The 11,987-nt window shown below is 50.5% G+C and overlaps 3 protein-coding genes across 3 annotated transcripts; 1 reads left to right on the top strand and 2 right to left on the bottom strand.

The window, feature by feature from the left end:
- Positions 1–333: 333 nt before the first annotated feature.
- AA0111_g4039 (hypothetical protein) lies at positions 334–2,523 on the top strand (the record flags this gene model as incomplete). Its single annotated transcript, XM_028649993.1, has 1 exon — positions 334–2,523. One exon carries the CDS (start codon positions 334–336, stop codon positions 2,521–2,523), a length of 2,190 nt encoding a protein of 729 aa, XP_028508297.1.
- Positions 2,524–3,100: 577 nt separating this feature from the next.
- Positions 3,101–4,645, bottom strand: AA0111_g4040 (Peptidyl-prolyl cis-trans isomerase-like 4; the record flags this gene model as incomplete). The annotated part of the gene is made up of 2 exons (XM_028649995.1): positions 3,101–4,448; positions 4,566–4,645. 2 exons carry the CDS (start codon positions 4,643–4,645, stop codon positions 3,101–3,103), a joined length of 1,428 nt encoding a protein of 475 aa, XP_028508523.1.
- A 6,168-nt stretch (positions 4,646–10,813) lies between these two features.
- On the bottom strand, positions 10,814–11,402 carry AA0111_g4041 (hypothetical protein; the record flags this gene model as incomplete). Its single annotated transcript, XM_028649996.1, has 2 exons — positions 10,814–11,031; positions 11,087–11,402. The coding sequence occupies 2 exons, from the start codon at positions 11,400–11,402 to the stop codon at positions 10,814–10,816; spliced, it is 534 nt and encodes a 177-aa protein (XP_028508524.1).
- Positions 11,403–11,987: the final 585 nt, after the last annotated feature.

Raw genomic sequence — 11,987 nt, forward strand, 5'->3', positions numbered from 1 at the left:
ACACAATGTTGTTCCACTTCATGCTGAGGAAATTATATTGAGTGTTGTCTTTGTGAAAAAGCTCCGATAACGACCGTAGAAGTCCAGGTAGCTGCTCAGGCTTAGCGTATCAGCTCTTCTTCACTCATAGTTTTGCATTACGTGCGGTGCAACTCATCTTTTGAGCACTGACCTCAAAGGAAGAGCGGCCTTGAAATAATATATTCACTCAGTGTGCCTGTGCCTTTCTTGCTATAAGATTCTTCCACACTGCGCCTTTATCTTCTTCCACTCTTTGTCTGACGTTGAGAACTCAACTTTGGAAACAGCAACGATCAAACTTTGAGTCGCACAATGATGTTTGGTCTCAAGAACAAGAAGCGCCTAAATGCCGCAACTACTGGCTTGTCTTCCGAACCCAAGCCTTCCGCGTCAACCCGTACTATTCAACGCAACTCATTCGAAAAGGTAGTTACTGCCGGCAAGAACCTCTACTACAACCTTTCCGTCACCCTGGCCAGCAAACCTTGTCGACAGACTTCGCCGATAAATCGGTCCACCTCAGCAAACCGCCCATCAAGCAACGCATCGACTGCCACAACATCCAACCAGAACTTAGACAACTGTGACGCGGGTTCGCTATGTCAAAAGTCTTCAAGCTCTACGTTACTAACTGAAAGTTCTCTCCTGGTTCTCGATTGTGGCGAGACGTTCTACGTGCCTGGCATCTCTCCTTCTAGGTCCCACCTGGATACAGGACGAGCACCTATTCAGGAACCAAGCGGTCTTTCAGTATCCTCAATGGAATTCGCCACGTCTTGGAACAACACCAAATCTTTAGACCAACCTGAAGAGGAAATTCCTGCGGTGCCAGAGCAGCTCTATGTCAAGAAAGGGATGAAAGATGGTTTGTGTCGACATCTCAAGGCTACTTACAAGAATTTAATCCTCCCACGATTGCTCCGTTTTGGTCGCAATTCCAGTAGATATGGCTCCGCCGTTGATGAAGATGCGCCACCCGCAATCAATGAGCCAGTCGACCAGTGCGAAACCGTGGATACTGATTCAGACGACGACGACGACGAAGAAGATGAAGAGGAAGGTGATGGCTCCCACCCACGTTGTGACTTCCAGACTATTGCAGCCATTTCCGATGCGAAGTACCATGAGCTCTTCAAGGCATGCAACCTGTTCCCTTCCGCCGATTGTGTAGCTGTAGTGCGTCGCGACAAAGGTGCATACAATGCGGCAACTTTTGTCGATGTCCTCGACGGTGGAAAAACCCATAAATTCGTGGTCCGCGTGCCTGGTCACGGAACACTTGAACACTGGACAGATGAAGATGCATACGTGTTAGAGCGCGAGGCCCAACTCATTGAGTACATTCGCAAGAACACTGCCGCGCCCGTCGCACAGGTTATCGACTATGCTACTGGCCACGAAAATGCGCTTGGCTTCCCTCACATTGTGATGACGATGCTGCCCGGTAAGCCTGCTTACACGCTCTGGTTTCCGGAAGGATACCCTTTTGTAGGGGACGACGATGTCTTCCGTGATGCGGACGTCCCCCCTCCCTACATCGAGAAAAGGCGCGTTGCATTTCTACGCTCATTAGCGAAGGTAATGACACGTATCCAAAGCCTTGAGTTTGATGGCATTGGAGTGCCTGCCTTTGATAACGATGGGAGACTTACTGGCACTGGCCCTACATGTCATTTCAAGGGCGCGTCCGATGTTTCATTCAAACGTCAACCAGCGGCGACTACTCAGGAGTATCTCCAGGCTCGAATGAAATCCAAGGTGAAACATTTGGATGAGCAGCACGAGCTCGGTGATTTGGACGGCCTCCTTGAAAACCTTGGTATCCGAACCATCCTCAACCTGGTCTTTTCTCAACCTGCTTTCCATGGACCGGCCGGCGAAACTTTTACTATCCATCATAACGATCTTGATCTGCAAAACATTCTTGTCGATGAAGAAGGCAATGTAACCGGCATCATCGATTGGGACAATGCCATGTCTGCACCACGCTGCGTCGGTGCTTCAGCCGTTCCAAGGTTTCTACGCAACGATTGGTTCCCAGAGTGGGAATCCAGACTGGAGGTCTCGCCATATATGGCATGGAACTACCATCACTACCGTGAGATCTATGCAGCGGCTCTGGTTGAGGCCGGCAACATCGAGGATGCCAAATACACAACTAAATCTGCCCTCTATCAAGCCGCTATCGCTACATGCACCGAAGGCGTGAGCGACTACGACTTCATACCGAAATTACTCCACGAGATTCCCCATTGTCGCGTCGATGCCAGTGACTTCTTAAAAGGTCTGGGCATGGGTGCTTGGCATTCAGCAATTCGCATGCTCGAGACACACTTCGCAAAGATATTCGAACCAGAGCTGCCTCCCGAAGGTCTACTTGAGGCGCTAGACGTCGAGCTCGAGATGCAGACCACTTGGTGGTCATGTTGTGATGAGCTTCTTAACCTTTACGAGGATGAAAAGACTGATGACGTTTCTCGATCGTCACACATCAACTATTGATAAAGATCGCAGCTGTTCTCGGAAACGAACACCCCTTGTCTTAGCATCACCTTATTGTAGAAGATGACGTTCGGCTCTATCATCAGTGCTTAATCAACGTAATACATACTCTAACTGAACTATTAGCGCATTCTTACATGCACTTGCTAGCTAGCAGCATCGATAACGATAACACAAAAGCCTCAGAGCTAGTACAGAGGGTCATTTCGGGTTCTTCTTCTTGAATGACTGCAGTTGTTCTGTCTTTGTACTTGGGGTCAGCGAGCATATACATATACATTGCATTTTCCCACGCGAAATCATAAAACACAAAAATGAATCAAAGGATCTCTCATTCACGACCCAAGATGCTTAGTGATGTGACGTAGTTGGAGCTGTACTCCTTCGCACCGAGCCTCGTGTTCTGCGTTGGTGAATAAGGATGGCTTGCTTTACCCATCAGGAACAGCCAGCTCAATGTGGAGCATTCCTACCAGTACGATCCAATTTTCGTTTAAAACACCAAAACCGCATTACGTATATATGAATAGATCACCTACGCTTCGTGATACATCAATCTACGCGGATTCTCCTAGATTCAACGCCGACGGTCCCGGTCATCGCGGCGATAGCGATCTCGACTCCTGTCCCGGCGGCTGTCACGGTGGCGATTTGGGCTACGACTTCGCTCTCGCCTGCGGTCATTGTACCGCCCATCATCGCCATCGCGACGTTCGCGCTTGGGACTCCGGCTACGATTCCGCTTGAAGCGGTCGTCATGGTATTCCTCCCTCCTCTCACGCCTCCGTGTATCGTCCCGTCGTCTGTCCTTGCCGCTGTCCTTTGGACCTTGTGTAGTATCTTGTGCAACATCTCGGTCGACGACCAGATTGTTTACAACAGAATCTGACATGATCTGGCGCCCGGAGCCATCGCGATACTGCTTTTTCTTCTCGAGATTGTCGATACCACCAAAACCGCCAGCAGCCCGCCTCCTCTTCTTATTTGTAACATCCCGCCAATCGTCGGCTATCTTTGAAACGGACTGGGAGAAGTCAACATGTATGCGGTGGTCGTCGATCAGAACACCATCCATCTTGAGATAGGCCTGCTCGCAATCCTTCTGGTTGGTGTATTCAATGAAGGCGTACTGCAGACTATCACCTGTACGCTTGTCTCTAATGACCTCACAGCTAAGGATCTTGCCAAATCGCGAAAAGATGAGCTCCAGATCTTCGTCTTGCGTCACTGGGTTGAGCTTGCAGACGAACAGCACGTTCTCAGGGGGTGCTACTTCGGCGAATGGCAGATCGCCAACCATCTCAAGCGTAAGTGCTTGTGCGCGCGCCTCGCGTTCCCTACGAACCTTTTCCAAGGCTTCTGGGTCATTGTCCTCGTCGAGGTTCTCATCGTATGCGACGCGGACGGTGGCGAGCTGCGCAGCCGAGGGCACGGGGCTCTCTGGTGGCTCGACGAGGCCCGAGGGGTCGTCGTATGGATCATCGAGGACGACGGTGTGTAGTATGCGAATGTCTTTGAGTGGCTGTCCCTGATCGTCGATATATGCTGTGTTAATCTTGTCCAGTGTGTCAAACCCCTCTACGACTGTGCCGAATATGGCAGCTTTGCCGTCGAGGTAGTCGATGTTTTGTCCCAGGGTGATGATGAACTGGCTCCCAGCGAAGCGCTCGTCTGGATCCTCGGGATTGGGCGCGGTAGCCATGCTGACGGTCCCCATATCGGCATGCCTGAGTTTCGGCCTGAACTCGGGCACGAACGTCTTCTTCGCTGGCTGGGCAGGGTCGAGCAAGCCCCATATTGAGCGGCCACCGTCACTGTCTTTGGAACCGGGGCCGATGGGATCGCCAGTCTGGAAGGAGAAGTTTGGTTGGACGCTATGGACGGGGGCAAAGTTGTAGTACTTGACTTTGCAAAGCTTGAGGAAGCTAAGGCGACAAACTGTCAGTGTCTATTGTATGCTCAGCTTGGGAAGACAGCGGGATGGAGCATGCAGCATGCAGGTGCAAGAACCCAAGGCGCGCGTAGGGATTGGGCCGACTTACTTTTCACAGCATTTGGGCGCATCGTCGACCAACAGGTCGATGGTGATGTCGCCGAGTGACGTTTCCAGCAGCACAGACATGGTTTGGGTGGTGTCGTGCTGCAAACAAGTGTTTGTCGCAAATGTTCGTCAACGCGTGCGCGACAGCAGCGCCTGAGACCGCGTAGCCTTGCTGCTTAGTCACCATGACGTAACACTCGAACCGGCTTAGCTCCAGGTACTGTCGCCTTTCTCCATCTTCACGTCTCGCAAGCTGCGGAACCAATACTCTCTGGGCAACGTGTCCCAGCAGCCTTCAGGTCATCTCGCACTCCATTCCACATCACTTCTCATCCCCCACCACCCGCACAAAAGGGTGGGGGTTGGACCAGACACCGCTGCTCCGACACATCGAATCAGAGACGCGCAAAAGCGACGCGGACTTCCGTGTCTGTCAAGCCTCGTCCAGAAATAGCAAGGGCATCTGGAATGAGCTTCAAGTACTTACAAGAGGCGGGCCGTTGAGTGTTACCCGGTGTCTGACAGCTATCCATGTCCAATGTTCGGGAAGCCGCTGCACTGCCTGCTGCACATCGATCCGAAATCCCCTGCCCCATCATGCCAGGGGTCTTCAGCCAACGAGCCATCTGCCACTTGTGCCAAAGTCTGTCGAGATGTGCACTAGGCATAGCTCCCCGTCGTCGGTTGCTGGAATTCTGGAAGCGGGCCTCTACTTCTCGCTTCGACCTGTTACCACCCGAAGCCTGACAGCTCGGATCCGTGAGTGAACCCATTGTTTCTATACTCATGTGCTATAACATCGGCTCGTCGGCAAAACAACTCCACAGTCATCGCTGTGCATTAGCTCTCATGAGCTCTCCTATCTCATGGAGGAGACACAGCATGGCTGATAATTACAAGTGTGGTAACACCGTCACTATCAAAACGGTCCTTTAACACTTCGCTCGTGTATACTTGCACATACCATGTCTATAGACGCACAGAGACGATGGATCCACGAGCCTTGTAAGCGGCCTGTCATCCCAGCCCCACGGACCTCCCACAGGTCATGGATATAACTCAACTTGCCACAGCTGTGCAACACCAAGTAACCACTGGTGCAAATCTTTGCTTACTGTAGGTTGAAAACTTTGATCAGCAAAGACTGCTTTATGATGATAGATCGTCTGTGGAGACTGTACATCAAAGTTTGCTTGCTCCTTGGCGTATTTCATGCTGCGCTCATTGGCTTGTCGGAAGAGGGATCGCGCCTTTTCATCGTAGGCTCATAGAAGGATCTCACTTCTAAAGCCGAAGCGCCATAGAGCTCTCGGCACTCCAGGGCGTGCTTGTCTCGAAAGCCCGCTGATCCAGAATTTAAGCAGTCTGGAATCCGACTCATTAAACGCGCAACATCGTTATAAGAAGCGCTATGTAGCATGTCTCTCAAGATCGGGCTTGGATGTAACGATCTAGAAGCCGGAACATCGTCAACAAGTACCGTATCGGTCAGCCTTGTCAGGAATAGGTATGTTACCCATCGGAACTCTCCCCTGGCTTTCCCCGTATACCCGTTCACCATGGGGCTATGAGGCACGCAAGCGGCAGCGTACGTTCTCCGGTGTGCAGGGCCGTTGAATAACTAGCCGTGAAGTTGTGTACTTCCTGCATGATCTCCAATAATCAAACCCATAGAGTTGGACAGATTGCAGGCAAATGACGTGATTATGGTTTTGAGCAGTGGACTTGATTCGGACTCAGGTCCATCAGCAACTTCCTTACGAAAGTGGCTGTCATCTGCAGGTACATTTCATTGCAAACCATTAGCACTCAATGCGGTTATTTGGACTAACAGAATATAGTCCATGGGATCAAACATGCCAATGCATATTTTGTGCGCTACTGACCATCAACACTCGTAGATAGCAGTCGTTCCATAACGACAGCCTTACATTGCCACTACGAAGTTCGCACTTCAAAGATCGAGCGTATTCAACGATCTCAATACCCCTGCGAGTCTTGCTTATTCGTCATAGGTCGGGGCAGGCTGAATTACAGCATCAAATCCGTGCCTCATATCCCGGATCCGCGGTAGTACCACGCAGGTTACAAACATTTTGCGGCTGTTTGCCAAAGGCCACTCCTAGTCGATAACGTGGCCTGTTTGTAATAGGAGAGAAATCAGCGTTTGCCCGACTGACCTATTTGCTGAAGCCTCACAGCCGTATGGATATCCCTTATGGGAAAAGTAGCGCCCATACCTTGAGCCTCCATAGGTCTCTAGTCGGCTCTGGCGTTTGTTATGGAGCGGGTTCAGAACACTACCTAAGCGGTACCATGTTTCACCTGTCTTCTTCCCCACGGCGCTTGGATAACGCTCTCTTGGAAGCGCATGCTCAAGACCCCTGTCACCTAGCGGTGACTGTATCGCGCATGCATGCATGCAGGTGTCCGAGGAGCTAGCAGGATGGCCTTGTCAGTGGAAAGTACAAACAGTTCCGCGTTAAATGCTCTGATCGAAGATAATCATCCGCATTGCCCCAGCCACGTCAATCATTGAGCGAATCTCTCAAGCTAGTGTCACTACGCAAGAGACTCGTTTGGGCTATAAACGTAGTCCTGCCATCCGATCATCGTTTGATCTGCTCACCGGTCGATTACACCTTTCCGTGGAGCAATGCTCACGGTCCAGTCATTGCCTATTAAACATCCTTGACTCGAACATCGCATTTCGTGAACACTATCCGAGGCATCGCTAAGCGCAGTTTGTCAACAACCGTCGTTCTGCTTCTCGGTGTGATGCAAGTCGAACCCTCAAGTCAACTCGATCTCATAAGACTAACATACAATTGATTCGCCAGTATGTCAGTCATGGAGTACGACACCTCAAGACGCTGTTTGTCTCACAGCCTATCATACCCGAACTACACCTACGAACGTAATGCTCCGCTTGCGCTATCTCACAGCACGAGAGAAAACCCGCGCGGTTATCCCATAGGCGGTATGCACAGCCGAGCTAGCATGGAAGATTCTTTGATGGGAACCGGGCCAGCGAGACGTCGCATTGCTGTAGCGGTAAGATAATGAGTGCTTCGAGATCAGTCGATACGTTCCTGCCGGACCGACAGACACAACCACCTCCCTTCTTGTCAAAGTTTTACTGACATACGATCCAGTGCGCACGGTGCCGCAAGAGAAAGATCCGATGCAGCGGTGATCCTGGAAATGGCACTGGTTGTGCAAACTGTCGACAGGCCGGGGTAGATCCAACGCATTGCCAATTTCACAGAGTACGTCAGACGATTACATTGCGTATATGTGCTAAGTCTGTCAGGTGGGATCCGACGCTGTTCATAAGGTGATAGATGACAGGAACATGGCTTTCAGCCTTAGTGGTATGGCCAGTGGCATGGCTAGTGCGCACAACATGATGTCCGTTTACTCTACAGGAAGCGACAGCGCTCTTTATCAACGCCCGATATCGGCTCAGCAATACCAGCAGCTCGACACAAAGCCAATGTGCTCGTCAAATTGGACCATACCTTATTCCGATGACACGTCGCCAGTTGACGCTTACAGTCTTGAGCAATCTCAGGCATACATATCTCAGTCTACAGCAGTAGCAAACACAAGCATGTATTCACCTTCATTTCGTTGGACTCAGCCGACGACAAAGGCTGTCCAACAGGGCCGCACATACTTCGACCAGGGCTTGCATTTTCCTCATACAAACCATCGACTAGCTACGTCTTCGGATATATCCCCGCTCAATACTGGGCTGTCGTCTCTGCATTTGTCGTTACCCGAGAAGGCCCATACTCAACGACCCCTTCCTCTGGAATCCAGTGTACCTCGGAGGCAACTCCCAATGCCGCAGCCCAGTCCGGCACAGACCAATCGTAATGCTGTAGACCAGATGCAGGATGCTCGTCTTCGCTCTGCTCAGGCAATCGGCACCTCTGCTGTGGACAGTAGGACCTCATTCGCGAAACCTTCACTACCCTGGGCCAACGACAGTGAAAATCACACAAATGCATCTGCGGCCATACCGGCAGATGCCTTTACGCAAGCGATATTCCCAGTCGTGCCAGACAATGCGGAGAGTAGAATAGGCTACCTGCCGAACACAACATCCACTGCTGATGACACAATAACAACAACCACTGCATCCCATCTGGAGCTCAACTTCAGCACGTCTGGTCTCCTTGATGCGATGAGTGCACCAGCGCCAGCTACAAACTACTCTTATGTACGCGAAAGTCGTCAAATGGCACGACCAAGTTCCCAGACGAATCTATACAGCTATAGCCCCAGTTCTTCGTCAAAGCGAAACTCATTAAGTGGTGAGTCTGCGAGCGATTGCGCACTCGTAAGCGGTCATCGCTATACGCCTCTCAATCACTCTCAGTTGCAGAGCTCACCTGGAAATCGCAGCTTGCATCACGAGTCATACCAAAGCCGGAACGTGCAGCTCCATCGCACTTCCATGGGGAGCCTCAATAGCACTTACTGAGATACTCGTACCTGGTTGCATGACCGGTTGATCTCCATCCGTCAGCCCATTCATCCCATCTTTACTGCGATACACACGTCTTTCATCAGCAACCTGGCGTACTCAAAACGGCTTGACGATATGTCAATGTACAAGACCTTACAAGGACCGCATTCTCCCAGGAGAGTTTGAGTCCCCCGCGCATGACCTTCACGTATCCTGGACTCAGAACTCGGATTACCAAGCGCTTTGCAACTTCCATGAGCATATTTCTAGACCCAGTCACATTTGACTTTCGATGTTGTTCTCGCCGAACGGCAAGCCTTCCTCGGCTGAATCTGGCTCGTCTTTCTGTACTGCTTATATGACACTGCATTGTAACGCGATATGTTTGTCACACTGTTCTATATCATATCACTTTATGTGTCATCGCTGGGCTACGACACAATACTTTATCGCACGGGCGGTTAATGTGTTTCATTGTATACCAACATCAGTATCATGTCTTTTGACCAAGACAAAACGCCAGGGCCACTCTTTAAGCACACCCCGCATCCTTATCAGGTTCACACTCTCTCACTATGGGGAAGACACATCGAAGCTTAGTATGCATACGATTGCGGCGCATGCGACACCACAAAAACATAGCCGGTCATGTACTAGATACTTTGTACTGATAAGCACAAGAGGGGTCGAGGACGAATAATGATAATCGTAACGAAATTTAACCCTATGGCTCCACCCTATAAAGTGGGTAAGATGCTGCTATAGCTTGACACGCGTTGCTAAGCACCTCTCATGTCATTTGAAGAGAGTATGTGCGTCCTCACTTCTCTGAGGCATCTGCCTTAGCTGTATTACCATATTTTGACAGGCTACCCCTACCTTGCTGGCAGATACATTTGCTCGAGCCTAGTTTGCATGTCACCGACTTCAGAGATCTCCCTGCAGGACTCCCGAGTAAGATACACACAGCTCCTCACGGAGACTAGACCACGAAGTCTTCATTAGCAATACGCTCTCTGCCTCGTCCCGGTACACGCCAGAATACACACCGCCCTCATCTTCTGCACCAAACGCAGTAGACAAACGCGTTTCAGAAACGGGTCTCCGCTGCATCTGGACCCTGCTGCAAGGCAGATACAGGTATACCACCTTGTCCACGTTACACAAGTCTGCACACACAGAAGCACAAGGCCGGTCAGCAGGTGTCACACAGGATGTGCAGGAAAGAGCGTAGTATGGGGCTCCACATGCACACCGCACGCTCAGGGATCATGTTGGATAAATCGCATGTGCGCTGTGTGAGAGCGGTAATGGATAAGGAAAGGGGCCGATGGGCGGCATGGACATTGTATGTGAATGGGGAAGAGATGCCGGTGATGGGCTGGTGTACAAAGGTGATGAGCAGCAAGCTAGAAGATGGCTTGTGGTATCGAAGGCTGTGACGTTGGTCTGGTTTGGGGTTGAGGAGGACGGACGAGCACTTGAAGGGTGGGTCGTGCTCCTCCACTAAGATCACTTGCCGCTAGCGGACGCTAGGGTGTTGGGGGTGAAGGCTTTCGCTCAGCCTTGTCTTCCTTCGTCCTATACACTGCTCCTTTCCCGTCCAGCATCAGATATCTCTTAGTCAGGAAGAAAGGCCACACCGCTCAGTCATGATCGGTATAATGAAAGAAAATTAGCGAATATGGCGTCACATCCAGGGCGCGTATGCTATCAATCCATATATGTACGATAAGCCTACTCCAAACAGACACTTGTCTCTTCTCTTGTGTTCAGTAAGTGCTCATCGTAACACCCAACCTCCCTCCGTCATTAGCAAGTATCAGTCCATTACAAAAGCTGCCCGCCCGACTCGCAAGATACAATATTGTTCCACTCATTTCCTCTTCTCCCCCAAACCGACGTGCGGGGATAAAGTTCGGATCGTCGACGCTCTCCGTACTGGGATCTCTGCTCTCAATAATAGTATTGGCCATTTCTGAGGGAAAGACTAGTATATCTAATCAGCGGCAAGTCTCTAGAGTTGGGAGATTTGGAAGACGTGCATCCAGGTGCTAAAGCGTTAATCCGAATACCGTGCGGTGCAAGTCCCGTGCTAGCGTGTTTGACCATATGTGTGATGGCTGCTTTGCTCCCTGCATATGCCGGCGCGCACTGCCACTCACGCAAAAAAGCGCCAACGCTAGATGTGATGATGACTTGTGACTGTATACTCGGTACCTTGCTGCCTTCTCCAAGTGGCTTACCAAAGCCACCATCCAGTGCATTCTTGTTCCCTGCATCCAATAACTCAAGGAAAGCGAACATGCTGAAGTATGTCGCAGTTGTGTTGACATGGAATGTCTGCGCAAATTCCTCCATGGCTGTGTCTTCGAATATGTTCTTTCGCAATTCTTGGACGCCGAGACCTGGCACGAAGCTTGATGTTGGACCTAGAATACCAGAATTTGCGACAAGTAGATTGATGAATCCGACATCTTTAGCGATGGTATCAACGGCGGCTTGTAGTGATTCTTTCGATGTTATGTCGCATTGCAGTGGGATAAGGCTTTCATGCTATGCAGCTGCGAGTTCGAGTTTGTCTTTGCGGCGACCCAGAATGTATACTTTGGAAGCGCCTGCAGATACGAGAGCTTTGGCTATCATAAGACCAATACCTGGGTGCAATATTAGCGGTGCGACTAGAATCGTGGTTTGTTGAGGACTGCAATGAGAACTCGAATCAGAACAAGATCATATGGAGATACGATACCTGTACCTCCGCCCGTGACAACAGCAATCATCTCCTGAACATGGAACAAGTTTAGAATATCCATTTCGGCGCTCGTGTACCACTCGGTCTTTCGCGAAGTGGGTAATCGTAACGCGAATGTTCTTGTACTATTGCTCTCAGCTCACCCCCTGTTTATTGATTGGTAATTCTACATATGATAAACCACTTGGAAA

Source organism: Alternaria arborescens (assembly GCF_004154835.1).
Source record: "Alternaria arborescens strain FERA 675 chromosome Unknown contig_7, whole genome shotgun sequence".
NCBI lineage: Eukaryota > Fungi > Ascomycota > Dothideomycetes > Pleosporales > Pleosporaceae > Alternaria > Alternaria arborescens.